This window comes from Scyliorhinus torazame, chromosome 16 (genome assembly GCF_047496885.1).
Source record: "Scyliorhinus torazame isolate Kashiwa2021f chromosome 16, sScyTor2.1, whole genome shotgun sequence".
NCBI classification, from domain to species: Eukaryota; Metazoa; Chordata; class Chondrichthyes; order Carcharhiniformes; family Scyliorhinidae; genus Scyliorhinus; species Scyliorhinus torazame.
In genome coordinates, this window is record NC_092722.1 from 85,491,115 (window position 1) to 85,514,325 (window position 23,211).

At 53.5% G+C, this 23,211-nt stretch overlaps 1 protein-coding gene across 1 annotated transcript in view; it reads right to left on the bottom strand.

The window, feature by feature from the left end:
* The window catches only part of LOC140392921 (gamma-enolase), a 185,058-nt gene continuing 161,847 nt past the window's right edge, over nucleotides 1–23,211 (bottom strand). The window contains exons 8-11 of the mRNA XM_072478703.1: nucleotides 8,233–8,434; nucleotides 6,893–7,001; nucleotides 5,857–5,915; nucleotides 1–2,464 (exon numbers count right to left, since the gene is read on the bottom strand). Of these exons, the coding sequence (XP_072334804.1) occupies nucleotides 2,395–2,464; nucleotides 5,857–5,915; nucleotides 6,893–7,001; nucleotides 8,233–8,434 (440 nt within the window). The 3' untranslated portion in view covers nucleotides 1–2,394. The remainder of the gene's footprint in view (nucleotides 2,465–5,856; nucleotides 5,916–6,892; nucleotides 7,002–8,232; nucleotides 8,435–23,211) is intronic.

Sequence of the window (23,211 nt, forward strand, 5' to 3'; positions counted from 1 at the left end):
GAGAGCTGAAAGACTTTATTTGTGGAACATTTGTGATCATATATCCTTGCGTTTGTCTCCATTCCTCTTGTCCCGAAGTAGTTACTTGCCGTCGGGCCTAGCAGTCAGGCTTCACAATGTCTTTATGGATTTATATTCAGATAAATAATCTCTATACGACTACACTCCATAGCAGTGATAGGACAATGGGGTCTACATATCGCACAGACAACACAAATAAGAGACTTGGAAAAACATTGATCCTAAGGTGAGGAGTTGAATAACCTCGTCATTCAACATGGCAGCTGTGTTGATGGGACTGGCTCTCTGGGCTTGTGTCACAAAGCAGTGGCCTCAGCGAGGAGCGGAGTCTGGGGGGGGGGGGGGGGGGGGGGGGGGGGTCGACTCTGCTTGAGATGTGGTTTGACAGACAGGCTAGGGTGGGATTTGGAGGAAAGGGCAGGATGAGATACAGGGAGAGAGAAACAGAGAGACAGACAGCGAAACAGGGAGAGAGAGAGACAGAGACAGGGAGAGAGGGACAGAGACCGGGAGAGAGAGACAGAGTCAGGGGGAGGGAAACATGGAGAGAGAGAAGGGCAGGGAATGAGATACAGAGAGGGAGACACACGCAGACAGGGAGGGACAGGGAGAGAGAGACAGGAAGTAGAGAGACAGGGGGAGGGGGAGAGACAAGGAGAGAAACAGAGATGGAGAGAAATAGGGGGAGAGACGGGGAGAGAGAGAGAGACAGGCGGAGAGGGGGAGAGAGAGACGGAGGGGGAGAGAGACAGGGAGAGAGATAGACAGGGGGTGAGGGGGGAGAGATAGAGAGAGACGGAGGGGAGAGAGACCGGGAGAGGGAGACAGGGGAGAGATAGAGATGGAGGGGGAGAGAGAGACGGAGGGAGAGACGGAGAGGGAGAAACAGGGTGAGAGAGAGACAGGGAGAGAAACGGGGAGAGAGAGAAGACGGAGAGAGGGGGGAGATGGAGAGACAGACGGAGCGAGACGGAGGAAGAGAGAGAGAGACAGAGAGGGTGAGAGAGAGAGTGAGACAGGGAAAAAGAGAGATGGAGAGAGAGAGAGACAGGGAAAGAGAGGCGGAGAGAGAAACAGGGAGAGGGAGACACGGAGAGAGCGAGGCAGAGAGAGAGACAGGGAGAGAGAGAGACAAGGAACGAGAGACAGGGAGAGAGATGGGGAGGAAGAGAGAGACAGGCAGAGAGAGAGAGAGAGATAGGCAGAGAGAGGGAGAGACAGAGGGGGAGAGAGAAAGACGGAGAGGGAGAGACAGGGTGAGAGAGAGACGGGACAGAGAGATGGGAGAGAGTGACACAGAGCAAAAGAGAGACAGGGAGTGAGAGAGGGACGCAGAGCAAGAGGGCGACAGAGTGAGAGACAAAGACAGGGAGGGTGTGAGACAGAGAGGGAGAGAGAGAGTCAGAAAGAGAGAGACAGAGAGAGAGAGAGACAGGGAAATGAGAGTATAGGGACAGGTCATGGAGCTGGAGTGCAAGGCACGAAGAATGAGATTGGAGGACACGTGAGGGTCTTGGAGGGAGAGAGAGAGCGCGATGGAGAGAGAGAGAACCCGGGGAGTGGGCGGGCGAGCAGATAAAAGGAACAGTGGAGGACAGGATGAGGGCAGATTGGGTTATTGAAAGAGGGAGCGGGGGGGGGGGGGGGGGGGGGGGGTCAGAGAAGAGGAGAGAAAGATGGAAAAAGAGAAGGAAATCGGAGAGAAAGGAGAGAGGACAGAGTCAGCCAGGTAGACACGGGGAGAGAGAGAGACACAAGAAGAGAGAGAGACACAGGCAGAGAGAGACGGGGAGGGAGAGAGACAGGCAGAGAGAGAGAAATGGGGAGAGAGAGACAAGGAGAGGGAGATGGGGACGGAGAGAGGCAGGCAGAGAGAGAGAGAGAGACTGGCAGAGGGAGACAGACAGAGGGAGACAGACAGAGTGTGAGAGAGAGACAGGGTGAGAGAGAGAGACAGGGTGAGAGAGAAGAGGGTGGGAGAGACACGGAGGGAGGAGAGAGAGACAAAGAGGGAGAGAGAGGGTGAGAGAGACAGAGGGAGGGAGATAGACAGAGGAGAGAGAGGGAGAGACAGAGGGTGAGAGAGAGACAGAGGGTGAGAGAAGGAAGAGGGTGGGGGAGAGAGAGGGAGAGACACGGAGCGAGAGAGAGAGAGAAAGAGAGTGAAGTGAGGTGAGGTGTGAGGGAGTGGAGGGAAGGAGGAGTGAATGGAGGAGGAGAGCAATGCCCAGAGTCTGTTCCTTGCCCGGTGCAGGGTGAAGCTACACAAATAAAACACGTGACTGAGCTATTGGGCAGTGAAGGAGCTAGCCAGTGTCTGGGTTGGAGTTCATACTCCAATCAGGGAATTCCCACGGGAGCAGATGGAAAGCCTCACATCACACTCGGATTCCTAAAATTGTGGCCAGCAAAACGGGCCAAGTCCCCCAACTCCTCCTCGATCCTGTCAGGGAGACATAGAAAGAGACAGAGAGAGGGAGAGAGACAGAGAGAGCGAGACCGAGAATGAGAGAGAGAGACGCAGAGCAAGAGGGACAGACAGAGAGAGAGACAGAGAGGGACAGAGACAGAAAGAGAGATGCAGAGAGAGAGAGAAAGACAGAGAGAGACAGACAGAGAGACACAGAGCACGAGAGAGAGGAACAGAGAGAGACAGAGACAGAAAGAGAGATGCAGAGCAAGAGTGAGAGAGACAGAGAGAGAGTGAGTGAGAGCGGGAGACAGAAAGAGAGACACAGAACAAGAGAGACAGAAAGAAAGAGACAGAGAGAGAGTGACAGAGAGAATGACAGAGAGAGAGGCGGAGAGAGGGAGTGACAGAGAGAGAGTGACAGAGAGAGTGCCAGAGATAGAGTGACAGAGAGAGAGACAGAGATAGCGAGAGAAACAGAGATAGAGTGGCAGAGAGAGAAGAGAGACAGTCAGAGAGATAGAGTGAGAGAGAGCCAGAGATAGAGTGACAGAGAGAGAGACAGAGGAAGTAAGAGACAGCACAAGACAGAGAGAGAAAGACAGTGAGGGGGGGGGGGGGTAAGAGAGAGATTGACAGAGAGATAAAAGGAGAGAGAGAAGAGAAAGAGAGAGAGGCAGAGTGGGAAAGAAAGAGCGGAAACGAAGGTGCGGAAAAGACGGTGCGGGAAAGACAGACAGAGTGGAAAAGATAGACAGAGGGGTAGAGAGAGAGAGAGAACGAAAGAGGGAGAAAGAGCAAGAGACAGACAAGGATAAATAACACATTATAGAATCCTCATATCCCTCACTCCCACCACCTCCCTCTCGTCCGACCGTCTCCCTCACACTCGACTATCTCCCTGTAACCGTCAATCCCACTGACTTCCCATTTCCCTCACTGTCACTCCATATCCCTCACTCTCAACCTCTCCCCATATCTCTCACTCCCACCGTTCCTCTACATCCTTTACTCCCTACCATCTCCCCGTATCGCTCACTCCCACCATCTCCCCGTATCTCTCACTCTCACTGTTCCTCTGCATCCCTTACTCCCCACCATCTCCCCGTATCCCTCACTCCCACTATCATGTGAAACTACCTTTAAGAAATGGGTGTTTATAAATGGGTGTGTATATAAATATCTCTAGTGAGAGTACCTTTAAGAAATGGGTGTTTATTACTACAGTGATGTCAGAGAGTGGGTGGAGCTAGGCTAATTGTCAGCTTTTTTACTTTTGCTTTAGGTTTTTTGCTGCAGGGTAGATTTGGTTTCATTTTAGATTTGGAGAGGCTGCAATCACAGCAGGATGTGTGTGAATCTCTGCAAGCTTATGAATGTCCACTTGCTGATTTCAACGTGGTATCTGTTCTCAGTAATGAAGTTACATCTGAGGTGCTTCTGTTAAAGGTTTTGTTTTTAAATCTTATGAATGTTAAAAGGAAAGCTTAAAAGATTATCATAGATTATCATAGAATTTACAGTGCAGAAGGAGGCCATTCGGCCCATCGAGTCTGCACCGGCTCTTGGAAAGAGCACCCTACCCAAGCCCACACCTCCACCCTATCCCCATAACCAAGTAACCCCACCCAACACTAAGGGCACTTTTGGACACTAAGGGCAATTTATCATGGCCAATCCACCTAACCCGCACATCTTTGGACTGTGGGAGGAAACCGGAGCACCCGGAGGAAACCCACGCACACACGGGGAGGATGTGCAGACTCCGCACAGACAGTGACCCAAGCCGGGAATCGAACCTGGGACCCTGGAGCTGTGAAGCAATTGTGCTATCCACAAGGCTACCGTGCTGCCGTTACTTAGTGTTGTATTCTTTGTAGGTTGTATTTGAATTAATGGCTGCTAAGATGCTCACTGTATGTTTTTAAAAGGTTAACTTGAGTTCATAGAATAAACATTGTTTTGCTTTAAAAAATACTTTTCCATTTCTGCTGTACCACACCTGTAGAGTGGGCCGTGTGCTCCCCATACCACAACCTATTAAAAGCTGTGGGTCAGGTGACCTCCATGATACACTTTAGGGTTCTCTAAACCCTGGCCCATAACACCATCTCCCCGTATCTCCCACTCCCACCGTCTCCCCGTATCCCTCACTCCCACCATCTCCCCGTATCCCTCACTCCCACCGTCTCCCCGTATCCCTGACTCCCACCGTCTCCCCATATCCCTCACTCCCACCGTCTCCCCGTATCCCTGACTCCCACCGTCTCCCCGTATCCCTCACTCCCACCATCTCCCCGTATCCCCACTCCCATTGTCTCTCCGTATCCCTCACTCCCCACCGTCTCCTCCATATCCCTCACTCTCCACACCTCCCCATACCCCAGATCGAATCAGGCCAGGACCTACTCAGTTAATGGTATGGCGTTGGGGAGAGTTATAGAACAAAGAGATCTAGGAGTACAGGTTCATAGCTCCTTGAAGGTGGAGTCGCAGGTGGACAGGGTGGTGAAGAAGGCATTCGGCATGCTTGGTTTCATTGGTCAGAACATTGAATACAGGAGTTGGGACGTCTTGTTGAAGTTGTACAAGACATTGGTACGGCCACACTTGGAAACTGTGTGCAGTTCTGGTCACCCTATTATAGAAAGGATATTATTAAACTAGAAAGAGTGCAGAAAAGATTTACTAGGATGTTGCCGGGACTTGATGGTTTGAGTTATAAGGAGAGGCTGGATAGACTGGGATTTTTTTCCCTGGAGCGTAGGAGGCTTAGGGGTGATCTTATAGAGGTCTATAAAATAATGAGGGGCATAGATAAGGTAGATAGTCAACATCTTTTCCCAAAGGTAGGGGAGTCTAAAACTAGAGGGCATAGGTTTAAGGTGAGAGGGGAGAGATTCAGAAGGGCCCAGAGGGGCAATTTCTTCACTCAGAGGGTAGTGAGTGTCTGGAATGGGCTGCCAGAGGTAGTAGTAGAGGCGGGTACAATTGTGTCTTTTAAAAAGCATTTAGATAGTTACATGGGTAAGATGGGTATAGAGGGTTATGTGCCAAGTGCGGGCAACTGGGACTAGCTTAATGGTAAAAACTGGGCGGCATGGACTGGTTGGGCCGAAGGGCCTGTTTCCATGCTGTAAACTTCTATGATTCTATGATTCTATATCCCTCAATCCCAGTCTCCCCATATCCTTCAATCCCATCATCTCCCCGTGTCTCTCAATCAAACCGTTTCCCCGTGCCCCTCTTTCTCACTGTCTCCCGTTATTCCTCATTCCCACCGTCTCCCACTATCCCGCATTCCCACCATCTCCGGCCTTCCCTCACTCTCACCACCACTCATATTCTTCACTCCCACCATCTTCCCGTATTCCTCATTCCCCACTGTCTCCCCATTTCCCTCACTCCCACCACCTTGAACCTACCTGAGCATTTGATTATACTTTGCTAGTCTTTCTGATCGACAAGGCGCTCCAGTTTTTATCTGAGGGAGTCAGAGAGAACAAAATAAAAAGATACTCAATGAACTTCCTCTCTCTCACACACACACTCCTGTATCTGCGGAGGTCTTTCTAACCCCCTCTCTCTCTCACACACTCCTGTATCTGGGGAGGTCTCTCTAACCCCCTCTCTCTCTCTTACACACACTCCTGTATCTGGGGAGGTCTCTCTAACCCCTCACTCTCTCTCGCACACACTCCTGTATCTGGGGAGGTCTCTCTCACCCTCTCTCTCTCACACACACTCCTGTATCTGGGGAGGTGGCTCTAACCCCCTCTCTCTCTCTCACACACTCCTGTATCTGGGGAGGTCTCTCTAACCCCCTCTCTCTCTCTTACACACACTCCTGTATCTGGGGAGGTCTCTCTAACCCCCCCTCTCTCTCACACACACTCCTGTATCCGGGGAGATCTCTCGAACCTACTTTCTCTCTCACACACTCCTGTATCTGGGGAGATCTCTCTAACCCCCTCTCTCTCTCACACACTCCTGTATCTGGGGAGGTCTCTCTAACCCCCCCTCTCTCTCTCACACTCCTGTATCTGGGGAGGCGTCTCTAACCCCCCCTCTCTCACACACACTCCTGTATCTGGGGAGATCTCTCTAACCCCCTCTCTCTCTCACACACTCCTGTATCTGGGGAGGTCTCTCTAACTGCCCACCTCTCTCTCACACACTCCTGTCTCTGGTGAGGTCTCTCTAACCCCTCTCTCTCACACACACTCCTGTATCTGGGGAGGTCTCTCTAACCCCCCCTCTCTCTCACACACACTCCTGTATCCGGGGAGATCTCTCGAACCTACTTTCTCTCTCACACACTCCTGTATCTGGGGAGATCTCTCTAACCCCCTCTCTCTCACACACACTCCTGCATCAGGGGAGGTCTCCCTACCCCCCCTCTCTCACACACACCCCTGTATCTGCCAACACCTCCCCCCGAATCTCACCCAGGCATCATACCTGTCCTGTGCAAAGTCCAACAACCAAATCAGCAATAAAGGTGTCTTCAGTTTCTCCGGACCTGTGACTGACCATCACGCCCCATCCATTAGTCTGAGCTAGTTTGCAGCTGATGGAGAGATCGAGAGAGAGAAAAAATCTTAAAACCAGTCAGGAGGTATTGTACCAGCCCTTAGGAGTGCTCGGTGTTGACACTGGGTATAAGGTGGGTGGGCCTATAGGAGGGTTATCACGTTCTCCCTTTGTCAGATTCCCCTTTTTCAGAGGGAGCTCTGTATTGTACCTGTCCCTGGGAGTGCCCGATGCTGAGACTGGGTATAAAGTGGGTGGGCCTATAGGAGGGTTATCAAGCTCTCGCGGTGAATGACGGGAGAGCCCTCTCACGGACTTCTCAACAGTCTTCGCATCTCGTGGGATTCATCCAAGTCCCGAGAGGCGTCTGAATCTGAAACACGCCCACAAGGAGTGTGACCAAATGGTGCGTGCTGAAGCCAGGTTTAAACCAGCCTAGGCCTACTTACCCGGTATCCACCGGCATTGTGGGATCTACCAGCATCCCCAGCAAGGCCGTAGCCGGGCAGTGTTCAGCACTGGTCCATACAAATGTGGACCAGGTGGAACGACACCCGGGCCGACAGAGACCTCTGGATGGTCAGGGTAAGTGCAGGGTGGCCCCCTGGCTCTCCCCTGGAACGCAGGCACCTTGGCACTGCCATCCTGACACTGCCAAGCTGGCAGGAGCATGGCCTGGGTGCCAGTGCCAAGGGCCAGGGGGTGAGGTCATGCCCATGAAAGGAGGGTAGAGGGGGAGTTTGGAGGGTGGAGGTGTGCAGGGCAAGTAAGTAGGGGCCTCTGGGAGGTTGGAGGGGGTCCTGGAAGGGAAGGGGTGCTGGAAGGGGGCTTGGGGGGGCCTGAAGAGGGGGGCCCCAGGGACCGCATAGTGGGGTGTCCTCACTTGGGAGGTGTGTGGTGGTGCCCATATGTGTGGGGGGTGACATTGCCCATGGGTGTTGGTGGACCCAGAAGCTCACTTAGAGATTTCAAAGGCCTGATCTCGGAGTTCAGCTCCCCAGTGTTACAAAGATTTCTAAGTGTGGGCTAAACCGGTGAGAAACTCCCCAGGGCCCAAAAAAGTGACTGTCATTGAATAGCGGTGGGGAACTCCCTGAAAACCCCCCACCACAAATGAACTTAAAAATTCGGGAGGAAAATCATTCCTTGGGTATGGGATTGGCCTACAGGAGGGTTATCATGTTCTCCCTTTGTCAGATTACCCTTTCTCAGAAAGAGTCCTGCATTGTAGCTGTCCCTTTCCATCCCCTCCCCCTTCTCTAACTCACGCCTGGATGGACTCGGTGACTGAGCCGATTTGGTTGACCTTCAGGAGGAGGCAGTTGCAGGCCCCTTCCTCCACTGCCCTCTCAATGCGCCGGGGGTTGGTCACTGTCAGGTCGTCTCCTACCACCTGGATGCCCCCGGCTGCTGTGAATTTCGCCCAGGCTGGCCAATCATCCTGATCGAAGGGGTCCTCAATTGACACCACTGTCCAAAGAGAGAGAGAGAGAGAGTCAAGAACGTGCCACGCCCTGTCTACACAAGTCCAAAGCTCCTTCGAAAACAGGCCCGACATGGAGCCTGAGGCCTCTACTATGAGCATTCATAGAGTCATACAGCCTAGAGAGAGGCCCTTAGGCCCATCGTGTCCGCACCAGCCATCAACCAGCTATCTATTCTGATTCCATTTTCCAACACTTGGTCCGTAGACTTGTACTAGTGCTCGTCTAAATGCTTCTTAAATGTTGTGTGGGGTTCCAGTCTCTACCACCCTTTCAGGCAGTGTGGTAGTCACCACTGTTGTATATACCGCATACGAGGGTATTACAGTAAGGCCCCTGTACTACAGGTACGGGGGTAGATCCCTGCTTGCTGGCTCCGCCCAGTAGGCGGAGAATAAATGTGTGGGCTCGGCAGCAGCTGCGGGAGGCTCCACATCTCTGTGTAATAAAACCTCGAATACTCTCTACTCTCGTCTCGTCGTAATTGATCGTGCATCAATTTATTACACAGAGATTTTACAACGATGGATCTCCGCATCAGGCCGGATCGCCTGCAGCTGCATCCTCAAACAGACAACGGCAAGTCGGCCTTCGCACATTGGCTAGCTTGCTTTGAAGCCTACATCGGATCTGCGACAGAACCACCCTCAGAGGCACAGAAGCTCCAGATCCTTTACACGCGGCTGAGCTCCGATATCTTTCCCCTCATCCGGGACGCGCCGACCTACACTGAGGCCATGGCGCTACTGAAGGAGAACTACATTCAGCAGACCAACAAAATCTCTGCCAGGCACCTCCTGTCCACGCGGCATCAACTTCCCGGTGAGTCTGTGGAAGATTTCTGGCGTGCCCTGCTCGCCCTGGTGAGAGACTGCGATTGCCAGGTCGTTTCGGCCGTTGAACATTCTGACCTGCTAGTTAGAGACCCGTTCGTTACGGGCATAGGGTCGGCCTACATCCACCACGCCTCTTAGAAGGGGCTACCCTCGACCTCGCGGCGACCAAGAAACTAGCGATCTCGCTCACAGTCACCTCTCGCAATGTACAGGCGTATGCCCCCGACCGCACGGCCCACCCCTCCTGGGCATCGTGGACCCCGCCAGCGAACACCCCATCGTGGACCCCATCAGCGACCACCCCCAGCCAACCCCTGGCCTGCGCCGCGCGGCAGCCAACCAACCCCGGGGGACCCAAGTGCTACTTCTGCAGACAGCCAAAACACCCCCGGCAGCGCTGCCCGGGGCGGGGTACGCTCTGCAACGTCTGCGGGATGAAAGGACATTATGTTGCTGTGTGCCAGGCCCGCTCGATCGCCGCTATTGTCCCTGCACCCCCCACGTGCGACCCGTGGGCGCCGCCATCTTCCTCGCCTCAGACCACATGCGGCTCGTGGGCGCCGCCATCTTGCTCGCCTCACAACATGTGCGGCCCATGGGCGCCGCCATCTTGCTCGTCATCTTGCTCGCCTCACAACACGTGCGGCCCTTGGGCACCGCCATCTTGCCTGCCTCAGGACACGTGCAGCCCGTGGGTGCCGCCATCTTCCACGCCTCAGGACCCCTGCTCATTGGCCACCTCATCGGGCCGCTCATCGCCTGCAACTGCCGCCGACCAGCCACGTCTCGCCTCCATCACGATTGACCAGTCCCGACCGCACAACCTCGCGAGCGCGTCGACGAGAGTGAAGATCGACGGGCACAAGATATCCTGCCTTCTGGACTCCGGGAGCACTGAGAGCTTCATCCATCCCGATACGGTAATGCGCTGCTCCCTCACGGTACACCCCATTAACCAGAAAATCGCCCTGGCCTCCGGATCCCACTCCGTGGCGATCCGGGGGTACTACACCGCCGCCCTCACCATCCAGGCCATAGAGTTCAGCGGCTTCCGGCTCTACGTCCTCCCCAACCTCTATGCTGCCTTGCTACTCGGCCTGGACTTCCAGTGCAACCTCCAGAGCCTAACCCTGAAATTTGGCGGGCCCCTACCATCCCTCACTGTCTGCGTTCTCACGACCCTTAAGGTCGACCCGCCTTCTCGGTTTGCAAACCTCACCCCGGATTGCAAACCCGTCGCCACCAGGAGCAGACGGTACAGCGCCCAGGACAGGACCTTCATCAGGTCTGAGGTCCAGCGGCTGCTGTGTGAAAGTATCATCGAGGCCAGCAACAGCCCAAGTGGTAGTGGTGAAAACGGGGGAGAAAAACAGGATGGTCGTTGACCAGAGTCAGACCATCAATCGGTACACGCAGCTCGACGCGTACCCCCTCCCACGCATATCTGATATGGTCAATCAGATTGCACAGTACTGGGTCTTCTCGATAGTGGACCTGAAATCTGCCTACCACCAGCTCCCCATTCGCAAGGCGGACCGCCCGTACACCGCGTTTGAAGCGGACGGCCGCCTTTACCACTTCCTTTGGCGTCACTAACGGGGTCTCAGTCTTCCAACGGGAGATGGACAGAATAGTTGACCGATACGGCCTGCGGGCCACCTTCACGTACCTGGATAACGTCACCATCTGCGGCCACGACCAGCAGGACCACGACGCTAACCTTTCCAAATTCCTCCACACCGCTCAACTCCTCAACCTAGCCTACAACAAGGAGAAGTGCGTGTTCAGCACAAACCGATTAGCCATCCTCGGCTATGTGGTCCAGAACGGAGTGCTAGGGCCTGACCCCGATCGCATGTGCCCCCTCATGGATCTCCCCCTTCCACACTGCCCCAATGCCCTCAAATGGTGCCTGGGCTTCTTCTCGTACTACGCCCAGTGGGTCCCTAACTATGCGGACAAGGCCCGCCCACTCATTCACTCCACCGTTTTCCCCCTGACGGCTGAGGCTCACCAGTCCTTCAACCGTATCAAGGCCGACTTCGCCAAGGCCGCGATGCACGCGGTTGACGAGACGCTCCCCTTCCAAGTTGAGAGCGATGCATCAGACGTCGCTCTGGCCACCACTCTCAACCAGGCAGGCAGGCCCGTGGCATTCTTTTCCCGCACCCTCCATGCCTCCAAAATTCGGCACTCCTCCGTCGAAAAGGAGGCCCAAGCTATCGTTGAAGCTGTGCGGCATTGGAGGCATTACCTGGCTGGCAGGGGATTCACTCTCCTCACTGACCAACGGTCGGTTGCCTTAATGTTCAACAACACACAGCGGGATAAGATCAAAAATAATAATATCTTGAGGTGGAGAATCGAGCTCTCCACCTACAATTACGTGATTTTGTATCGCCCCGGTAAGCTCAATGAGCTACCCGATGCCCTATCCCGAGGTACATGTGCCAGCGCACAGGTGGACCAACTCTGGGCTCTGCAGGACGATCTCTGTCACTCAAGTGGTCACCCGCTTTTATCACTTCATAAAGGCCCGCAATCTGCCCTACTCCATCGAGGAAGTCAGGGCTGTCACCAGAGACTGCCAGGTCTGCGCGGAGTGTAAACCGCACTTCTACCGGCCTGGTAGAAGTGCGGTTGCACCTGGTGAAGGCCTCCCGCCCCTTTCAACGTCTCAGCGTGGACTTCAAAGGGCCCCTCCCTCCACCGACCGCAACACGTACTTTCTTAATGTGGTCGACGAATATTCCAGATTCCCCTTCGCTGTCCCATGCCCCGATATGACATCTGCCACCATCATCAAGGCCCTCAACACCAGCTTTGCTCTGTTCGTTTTCCCCGCCTACGTCCACAGCGACCGGGGATCCTCATCTATGAGCGATGAGCTGCGGCAGTACCTGCTCAACAGGGGCATTGCCTTGAGCAGGACGACCAGCTACAGCCCCCGTGGAAACGGGCAGGTGGAGCGGGAGAATGGGACGGTCTGGAAGGTCGTCCAGCTGGCCCTACGGTCCAGAAATCTCCCGGCCTCCCGCTGGCAGGAAGTCCTCACCGACGCTCTTCACTCCATTCGGTCGTTCCTGTGCACTGCGACTAACAAAACTCCCCATGAACGTCTCTTTGCCTTCCCCAGGAAGTCCACCTTCGGGGTTTCGCTCCCAACGTGGCTGACAGCTCCAGGACCCGTCCTCCTCCGCAAGCACGTGCGGCTACACAAGGCGGACCCGTTGGTTGCGAGGGTACAGCTACTTCACGCAAACCCGCAGTACGCCCACATAGCGTACCCTGATGGCCGCCAAGACAAGTCTCCCTCAGGGACCTGGCACCAGCTGGGTCCCCACACCCCCCCTTCTACCCCGGCGCCACCCTCCCTCCCCCCAGTGCACCCCACCACAGCCCCCGCTCCAGGATGATCCGTCCTCCCCTTGGTCCCACACGGGGATGAAGATGAGGTCGACACGCTCCCGGAGTCACCGACAACCGAACCAATGCCGAAATCACCACCAGAACTGCGGCGCTCGCAACGACGGATCAAGGCGCCCGATCAGCTGAATTTGTAAACTTTTCCTTAAAATGTTAAACACCTGAATGTAAATAGTTGGCCACCACCCCCGCTGGACTTTTTTTTAACAGGGGGTGAATGTGGTAGTCACCACTGTTGTATTGTATATACCGCTTACGAGGGGTATTACGGTAAGGCCCCTGTACTACAGGTACGGGGGTAGATGCCCGCCTGCTGGCTCTGCCCAGTAGGCAGAGTATAAATGTGTGTGCTCACCGAGCTGCAGCCATTTCGGCAGCTGAAGGGGAATCTGGAATATTCGTCGACCACATTAAGAAAGTACGTGTTGCGGTCGGTGGAGGGAGGGGCCCTTTGAAGTCCACGCTGAGACGTTGAAAGGGGCGGGAGGCCTTCACCAGGTGCAACCGCACTTCTACCAGGCCGGTAACAAAAAAAAACAAGAAATCGCGCAGAGCAAGATATATACATGGCAAAATGATATATTTACACAGCTTTGTACACTGGCCCTCACCTGTACGTGCCAGTTTCCCCAACCCTTCATGTTATCTCTTGCTCATCCACCCTCCCAGGCAGTCCCCCCCCCCCCCCCCCCCAAGGTTGCTGCTGCTGCTGACCAACCTTCCTCTAAAGCTCCGCGAGATAGTCTAGGAACGGTTGCCACCGCCTGGAGAACCCCTGCGCAGACCCTCTCAAGGCAAACTTAATCCTCTCCAACTTTATGAACCCAGCCATATCATTTATCCAGGCCTCCAGGCTGGGGGGCTTCACCTCCTTCCACATTAGCAAGATCCTTCGCCGGGCTACTAGGGACGCAAAGGCCAGAATGCCGGCCTCTTTCGCCTCCTGCACTCCCGGTTCGTCCACTACACTTTAGTAATGGAGAGGGATAGGTACGTGCAACAGGGCAAGGTTTACAATTGGGGGAAGGGTAAATATGATGTTGTCAGACAAGAATTGAAGTTGGGAACATAGGCTGGCAGGGAAGGACACAAGTGAAATGTGGAACTTGTTCAAGGAACAGGTGCTACGTGTCCTTGATATGTATTCAGGTTCAGACAGGGATACAAGATAGCCAGGAGGGAACTGAAGAAAGGGATTAGGAGAGCTAAGAGAGGGCATGAACAATCTTTGGCGGGTAGGATCAAGGAAAACCACAAGGCCTTTTACACATATGTGAGGAATATGAGAATGACTAGAGCGAGGGTAGGTCCGATCAAGGACAGTAGCGGGAGATTGTATTGAGTCTGAAGAGAGGTCTTGAATGAGTACTTTTCTTCTGTATTTACAAATGAGAGGGGCGATATTGTTGGAGAGGACAGTGTGAAACAGATTGGTAAGCTCGAGGAAATACTTGTTAGGAAGGAAGATGTGTTGGGCATTTTGAAAAACTTGAGGATAGACAAGTCCCCCGGGCCTGACGGGATATATCCAAGGATTCTATGGGAAGCAAGAGATGAAATTGCAGAGCCGTTGGCAATGATCTTTTCGTCCTCACTGTCAACAGGGGTGGTACCAGGGGATTGGAGAGTGGCGAATGTCGTGCCCCTGTTGAAAAAAGGGACTAGGGATAACCCTGGGAATTACAGGCCAGTTAGTCTTACTTCGGTGGTAGGCAAAGTAATGGAAAGGGTACTGAAGGATAGGATTTCTGAGCATCTGGAAAGACACTGCTTGATTAGGGATAGTCAGCACGGATTTGTGAGGGGTAGGTCTTGCCTTACAAATCTTATTGAATTCTTTGAGGAGGTGACCAAGCATGTGGATGAAGGTAAAGCAGTGGATGTAGTGTACATGGATTTTAGTAAGGCATTTGATAAATTCCCCATGGTAGGCTTATGCAGAAAGTAAGGAGGCATGGGATAGTGGGAAATTTGGCCAGTTGGATAACGAACTGGCTAACCGATAGAAGTCAGAGAGTGGTGGTGGATGGCAAATATTCAGCCTGGATCCCAGTTACCAGTGGCGTACCGCAGGGATCAGTTCTGGGTCCTCTGCTGTTTTTGACTTTCATTAATGACTTGGATGAGGGAGTTGAAGGGTGGGTCAGTAAATTTGCAGACGATACGAAGATTGGTGGAGTTGTGGATAGTAAGGAGGGCTGTTGTCGGCTGCAAAGAGACATAGATAGGATGCAGAGCTGGGCTGAGAAGTGGCAGATGGAGTTTAACCCTGAAAAGTGTGAGGTTGTCCATTTTGGAAGGACAAATGTGAATGCGGAATACAGGGTTAACGGTAGAGTTCTTGGCAATGTGGAGGAGCAGAGAGATCTTGGGGTCTATGTTCATACATCTTTGAAAGTTGCCACTCAAGTGGATAGAGCTGTGAAGAAGGCCTATGGTGTGCTCGCGTTCATTAACAGAGGGATTGAATTTAAGAGCCGTGAGGTGATGATGCAGCTGTACAAAACTTTGGTAAGGCCACATTTGGAGTATTGTGTACAGTTTTGGACGCCTCATTTTAGGAAGGATGTGGAAGCTTTGGAAAAGGTGCAAAGAAGATTTACCAGGATGTTGCTTGGAATGGAGAGTAGGTCTTACGAGGAAAGGTTGAGGGTGCTAGGCCTTTTCTCATTAGAACGGAGAAGGATGAGGGGCGACTTGATAGAGGTTTATAAGATGATCAGGGGAATAGATAGAGTAGACAGTCAGAGACTTTTTCCCCGGGTGGAACAAACCATTACAAGGGGACATAAATTTAAGATGAAAGGTGGAAGATATAGGAGGGATATCAGAGGTAGGTTCTTTACCCAGAGAGTAGTGGGGGCATGGGATGCACTGCCTGTGGAAGTAGTTGAGTCGGAAACATTAGGGACCTTCAAGCAGCTATTGGATAGGTACATGGATTACGGTAAAATGATATAGTGTAGATTTATTTGTTCTCAAGGGCAGCACGGTAGCATTGTGGATAGCACAATTGCTTCACAGCTCCAGGGTCCCAGGTTCGATTCCGGCTTGGGTCACTGTCTGTGCGGAGTCTGCACGTCCTCCCCGTGTCTGCGTGGGTTTCCTCCGGGTGCTCCGGTTTCCTCCCACAGTCCAAAGATGTGCGGGTTAGGTGAATTGGCCAATGATAAATTGCCCTTAATGTCCAAATTGCCCTTGGTGTTGGGTGGAGATGTTGAGTTTGGGTAGGGTGCTCTTTCCAAGAGCCGGTGCAGACTCAAAGGGCCGAATAGCCTCCCTTCTGCACTGTAAATTCAATGATAATCTATGATTAATCTAGGACAAAGGTTCGGCACAACATCGTGGGCCGAAGGGCCTGTTCTGTGCTGTATTTTCTATGTTCTATGTACTCCAAATATTGCTAGCCCCCAGCTTGGCTTGACCCAGACTTTCACCACCTGAGATATTGCTCCCGCCACTCCTCTCCAGAACCCCTCCAGTGCCGGACATGACCAAAACATGTGGACATGGTTCGCCGGACTCCCTGAGCACCTTCCACATCTGTCCTCTACCCCAAAGAACCTACTCAACCTCGCCCCCATCAAGTGCGTTCTGTGGACCACCTTAAATTGTATCAGGCTGAGCCTGGCACACGAGGAGGAGCAATTAACCCTACCTAGGGCATCAGCCCACAGACCTTCCTCGATCTCCTCCCCCAGCTCCTCCTCCCATTTACCCTTCAGCTCTTCTACCAGCGCTTCCCCCTCTTCTTTCAACTCCTGGTGTATTTCCGATACCTTGCCCTCCCCGACCCATACACCCGAGATCACCCGATCTTGAACTTCTTGTGCCGGGAGCAACGGGAATTCCCTCACCTGTCGCCTCACAAAAGCCCTCACCTGCATATATCTAAAGGCATTTCCCGGGGGTAACTCGGACTTCTCCTCCAGTGCCCCTAGGCTCGCAAACGTCCCGTTGATGAGCAGGTCCCCCATTCTTCCAATCCCCGCCCGATGCCAGCTCTGGAAACCCCCGTCCATCTTCCCCGGGACAAACCGGTGGTTACCCCTGATCGGGGACCACACCGATGCTCCCATTGCACCCCGGTGCCGTCTCCACTGGCCCCAGATCCTTAGCGTTGCCACCACCATCGGGCTCGTGGTATACTTTGTCGGCGAGAGCGGCAGCGGTGCCGTCACCAATGCCCCCAGGCTCGTTCCTTTATAGGACGCCATCTCCATCCTCTTCCATGCCGCCCCCTCTCCCTCCATAACCCACTTGCGGATCATCGCCACATTTGCTGCCCAGTAGTAGCTCCCCAGGTTTGGCAGCACCAACCCTCCTCGGTCCCTACTGCATTCCAGGAACCCTCTCCTTACTCTCGGGGTCTTATTCGCCCACACAAACCCCATAATACTCCTGCCTACTCTCTTAAAAAAGGCCTTAGTGATCACGATGGGAAGGCACTGAAACACAAACAGAAACCTCGGAAGGACCACCATTTTGACCGACTGCACTCTACCCGCCAGCGAGAGCGGTAACATGTCCCATCTTTTGAAATCCTCCTCCATTTGCTCCACCAACCTCGTCAGATTCAGTTTATGTAGGGTCCCCCAACTCCTGGCTATCTGGATCCCCAGATACCGAAAGCTCCCCTCCGCCCTCCTCAGCGGTAGGTCCTCTATCCCTCTTTCTTGGTCCCCCGCCTGTAATACAAAGAGCTCACTCTTCCCTACATTGAGCTTATAGCCCGAAAACTCCTCAAACTCCCTTAGAGTCTGCATGACCTCCACCATCCCCTCCATTGGATTTGTCACGTACAGCAACAGGTCACCCGCATATAGCGACACCCGTTGCTCTTCTCCCCCTCAGACCACCCCCCTCCATTTATTAGACTCCCTCAATGACATGGCCAATGGTTCGATCGCCAATGCAAACAACAGGGGGGACAGGGGGCACCCCTGCCTCGTCCCTCGGTACAGTTGAAAGTACTCTGACCTCCGCCGGTTCGTCACTACATTCGCCATCGGGGTCTGTAAAGGAGCTTAACCCAATTGATAAACCCTACCCCGAACCCAAACCTACGCAGCACCTCCCAGAGGTACTCCCACTCTACTCGGTCAAAGGCCTTCTCCGCGTCCATAGCTGCCACTATCTCCGCCTCTCCCTCCTTCGATGGCATCATTATCATGTTGAAGAGCCGCCGCACATTGGTGTTTAGTTGCCTGCCTTTTACAAATCCCGTCTGGTCCTCGTGGATTACCCCCGGGACACAGTCCTCGATCCTCGTGGCCAGCACTTTTGCCAGCAACTTTGCATCCACATTGAGGAGCGAGATCGGCCTGTACGATCCACATTGCAGTGGGTCCTTGTCCCGCTTTAGGATCAAAGAAATTGTCGGGGGCAGGGTCCCCTCCTCTCTTGCCTCATTAAAGGTGCTCACCAGTAGCGGGGCCAACAGGTCTGCGTACTGCCTGTAGAACTCCACCGGGAATCCATCCGGTCCCGGGGCCTTCCCCGCCTGCATGCTCCCCAAACCCTTGCTCAGCTCCTCCAACCCAATTGGTGCCCCCAAACCAGCCACCTCTTGCTCCTCCACCCTCGGGAATCTCAGCTGATCTAGGAATTGTCTCATCCCCTCTTCCCCCGCTGGGGGCTGGGATCTGTACAGCTCTTCATAAAAGGCCTTGAATACCTCGTTTATTTTCGTTGCACTCCGAACCGTGGCTCCCCTTCCATCTTTGACACCCCCTATTTCCCTCGCTGCCATCCTCTTACGGAGCTGGTGTGCCAGCATCCGACTGGCCTTTTCCCCGTACTCGTAGGTCGCCCCCTGCGCTTTCCTCCACTGTGCCTCCGCCTTCCCTGTGGTCAACAGGTCAAACTCTGTCTGGAGCCGTCGTCTTTCCCCAAGTAATCTTTCCTCCGGGGCCTCTGCGTATCTCCTGTCCACTCTCAAAATCTCCCCCACTAACCTCTCCCTTTCCCTACCCTCTGTCTTCTCCCTATGAGCCTTAATGGAAATTAGCTCTCCCCTGATCACCGCCTCCCATACCACCCCCACCCGCACCTCCCCGTTGTCGTTGGCCTCCAGGTACCTTTCGATACACCCCCTCACCTTCCCACACACCACATCGTCCGCCAGCAGTCCCACATCCAGCCGCCACAACGGGCGTTGGTCCCTCTCCTCTCCCAGCTCCAGTTCCACCCAGTGCGGGGCATGGTCCGAAATGGCTATGGCCGAATACTCCGTTCCCTCCACCCTCGGGATGAGCGCCCTACCCAGAACAAAGAAATCTATCCGGGAGTAGGCTTTGTGTACATGGGAGTAGAAAGAAAATTCCCTGGCCTGCGGCCTTGCAAACCGCCATGGGTCCACTCCCCCCATCTGATCCATAAACCCCCTAAGTACCTTGGCCGCCGCCGGCCTCTTTCCCGTCCTTGATTTGGAGCGGTCCAGTGCTGGGTCCAGCACCGTTTTGAAGTCCCCTCCCATTATCAGGCCTCCTATCTCCAGGTCCGGAATGCGCCCCAACATGCGCTTCATGAATCCTGCATCATCCCAGTTCGGGGCGTATACGTTTACCAACGCCACCCACGTCCCTTGCAGCCTACCGCTCACCATTACATATCGCCCTCCATTGTCCGCTACAATAGTCTTGGCCTCAAATGACACCCGCTTTCCCACCAATATTGCCACCCCTCTATTCTTCGCATCCAGTCCCGAGTGGAATACCTGTACTACCCATCCCTTTCTTAACCTGACCTGGTCCGCCACCTTCAGATGTGTCTCTTGGAGCATGGCCACGTCCGCCTTCAGTCCCTTTAAGTGCGCGAACACTCGAGCCCTCTTCACCGGCCCATTCAGGCCCCTCACATTCCACGTTATCAGCCGGATTGGAGGGCTCTCACCCCCCCCCCCCACCCCCCCCCCCCCCCACCCCCCATCTCCTTTTCTGGGCCAGTTCCATGTCCACGCCTCCCTCACCCTCCAGTCCCCCAGAGGGGGGACCCCCGTCCCGACCACCTCTTCTGTGTCCCATTCCCTTTCGGCCAGTGCAGCAGCAACCCTTCCTCCCCCCCCCCCCGCTAGACCCCTGTCTAGCTTTTTTGCTCCCCCCCCATGTCACTCCCGTAAGTCAGCTGACGCCTGCTGACCCCGGCTTCCCCCGCCGTCCCATTGGCCTCCCCGCGTGGGAGTCTCCCAATCCATATGCATTCCTTCGTTCCCCTTCCCGCCTTTCTTCCCGTGCGCGGGAAAAACCCCGCGCTTTCCAAAGCCCGCTCCACCCCCTCTGGCACAGCTCCTGTCGCGGCCTTGTCTCTCTCCCCCAGCCCATGTAACATTTCCTGCGCGTGATTGACCCCCTATATGCAACAACCATCACACACAAAACCCCAAAACATCCACCCCACCCTCACAAACCCTCAGTTAGAGTCCAACTTTTCGGGTTGTACAAAGGTCCACGCCTCTTCAGGCGTTTCGAAGTAATAGTGTTGGCCCTTGTATGTGACCCACAGTCACGCTGGCTGCAGCATTCCGAATTTCACTTCCTTCCGGTACAACGCCGCTTTGGTCCGGTTGAAACCCGCTCTCCGCTTTGCAACCTCCGTGCTCCAGTCCGAGTATATTCAGATCTCTGCATTGTCCCACTTACTGCTCCGCTCCTTCTTGGCCCATCTCAGGACCCACTCTCTGTCCGTGAACCGGTGGAACCTCACCACCATCGCTCTTGGCGGCTCATTTGCCTGGGGCTGCTTCGCCAGCACCCGATGTGCCCCGTCCAGCTCCAGCGGCCTCGAAGGGGCCTCCTTGCCCATCATCGCCCCGAGCATCGTGCTCGCGTATGCCCCGGCATCAGCCCCCTCCACTCCCTCAGGGAGACCCAGGATTTGCAGATTCTTTCTCCTCAACCTGTTCTCCAGGTCTTCGAGTCTTCCCGCCCCCCTCTTGTGTAGCACCTCGTTCTGCTCCACTCTCACCGCCAGGGCCACGAGCTCGTCCTCGTTCTGACTGACTCTTTTCTGTACCTCCTGAATCTTAGCTTCGTGGGCCTTCTGCGTGATCCCGAGTCCTTCAATTGCCGAAAGCATAGGCGCCAACATCTCTTTGCGCATCTCCTCGCGCTGCTCCTCGAAGCAGCGCTTGATGAACTCCTGCAGCTCCCCTTTGTCCCTGGCCGACGCCATTTTGTTTTCTTTCCCTCGCTTCTCCCGTTGCTCCAGTGCCGCTCCTTTGGCCGTTACACTTCTGGTCCGTATCATAGAAGTTGGCAGTGTTTGCTTCACCAGTCTGCCCCAAAAAGTCTATGGAAACTCCTGAAAAAGGTCTGAGAGTCGGCTCCAGACGGGAGCTGCCGAATGCGCGACCTACTCCTCCATGGCCGCCACCGGAAGCCTCGTCCTTGCTTCTTCAATGGCCCTGGTAGATCTTTTCACAGTTGTTCCCTCTGCTGCTAGAATTCACCTTTGATAGAGTCAAGCCAGATTGCAGCTTTAAGCTTGCCCTTCCCCCGCCTGCATGCTGGAAGAGGCCCTCGTCTACTGCTGCAGCCCAAGCCAAATCTTTCACTGTTTCTGCCGGGTCTGGCAGCCAAAAGACACAACACTCCTGGGGGACACTGTCGGGGGAATATTGCAGCCTTCTTCCCACACCGGGAAATGTCAAACAAATGCCGTGGGGGCCCTGTAACGAGCCCAAAAGTCCGTTCCAAGCGGGAGCTGCCGAATATGCGACCTAGCTCTGCATAACCGCACCCGGAAATCGCCTTCTTTTTTTAAATATAAATTTAGCGTACCCAATTAATTTTCCCAATTAAGGGGCAATTTAGCGTGGCCAATCCACCTAACCTGCACATCTTTGGGTTGTAGGGAAAAACCCACACAAACACGGGGAAAATGCGCAAACTCCACACGGACAGTGACCCAGAGCCGGGATCGAACCTGGGGCCTCAGCGCCATGAGGCAGCAGTGCTAACCACTGCGCCACCGTGCTGCCCCTTCTTCTTAACCACCTAATCTACCTATCCTGCTGCCTTCAAAGATTTTTGGACATGCATCGCAGGTCCTTCTGGTCCTCTAACCACGAAGAGTACTTACAAAACTCAATGCAGTACTAGCAAAGTCAATGATGGATGGGTTGAAGACCCACTGGTAATGTGGATGTGAATTGGCGCGCTTTTAAACAGCATTTCACACTCTATGTGGCAGCTCTAGGTCTTCAGGCACAGCCTGATAAATGGAGAAAAGCGTTGCTGCTCACTGTAGCAGGTCCGCAAGCAATTGGAATCTTTAACATTCGATAATGAAGCTGATAAAAATAATTTGGATGAAGTTTAAAAAAATTGTGATCATCACTGTACGCCGAAAAAGAGCGAAGCGTTTGAACGGTACATTTTTCGTATGTGCACACAACAGGCAGGAGAATCATTTGACAGCTTCTTAACGGGTTTGAGATTAAACCTGTAACTTTGCAACTTTGCAAGTGTCCATGATCCGAAGTCAAATTCTGTACCAGCTCGACAATACCATTAAGATTTACCATGCTAGCGAGCTAGCTAAGCAGCACCTTAATTTTGGTGTGAAAATCAGAGATGCAGCCGGCGCCATTTATGTTGTAACGCATCCAAAAGCAAAACATGGTCTCAACAGCAGTGCCCATTTTAAACGATTACCCGATGCCACCATTTTGTGCAAACGATGCGGCAACAGGCATTTGCAAAGGCAATGTCCAGCATTTGGGAAAAGTGTGTGCTAAATGCAAAGGCAAGAGTCACTTTGCAAAATAATGCTTTCCGAATTTAAAAAAAATCAGAAATACAAAAGTCGATAAATGTGGTTGAAGAGTTAAATCAGGAAGATACATTTTGTATTGGTATTGTATCGAGTGAAGATAAGCTTTATAACATGATGCAAGCTAAAAAGTCTTCGAAGCAAATCTGCAGTCATAGTAACGCAAATCTAATTATTCATAGAGATAACTGGACAGTTCCTCTAATGATTAATAAAACATTAGTCAATGTTAAACTCGCCGGGCAGCACGGCGCCGAGGTCCCAGGTTCGCTCCCAGCTCTGCATCACTGTCCGTGTGGAGTTTACACATTCTCCCCGTGTTTGCGTGGGTTTCGGCACCACAGCCCAAAGATGTGCAGGGTAGGTCTATTGGCCACGCTAAATTGTCCCTTAATTGGAAAAAATGAATTGGGTACATTAAATTTTTTTTTTTTTTTTTAAATGTTAAACTCGACACAGGAGCGAGAGCTAATCTTATAAATTTATCGGATATGCAAGAAATGAAAGTTAAACCGCACATCTGGAATAAAACGGTACTTTTGCAGGATTATAACAGTAAAAGAATCAAGAGTCTAGGAATATGCAAACCAGATGTCAGTCTGAAGAATATGGGGCAGGATTCTAAAACCCCCCGCCGGGTCGGAGAATCGCCGGGGGAGGCGGTGTGAATCCCGCCCCCGCCGGCTGCCGAATTCTCCGGCACCAGGGATTTGGCGAGGGCGGGAAT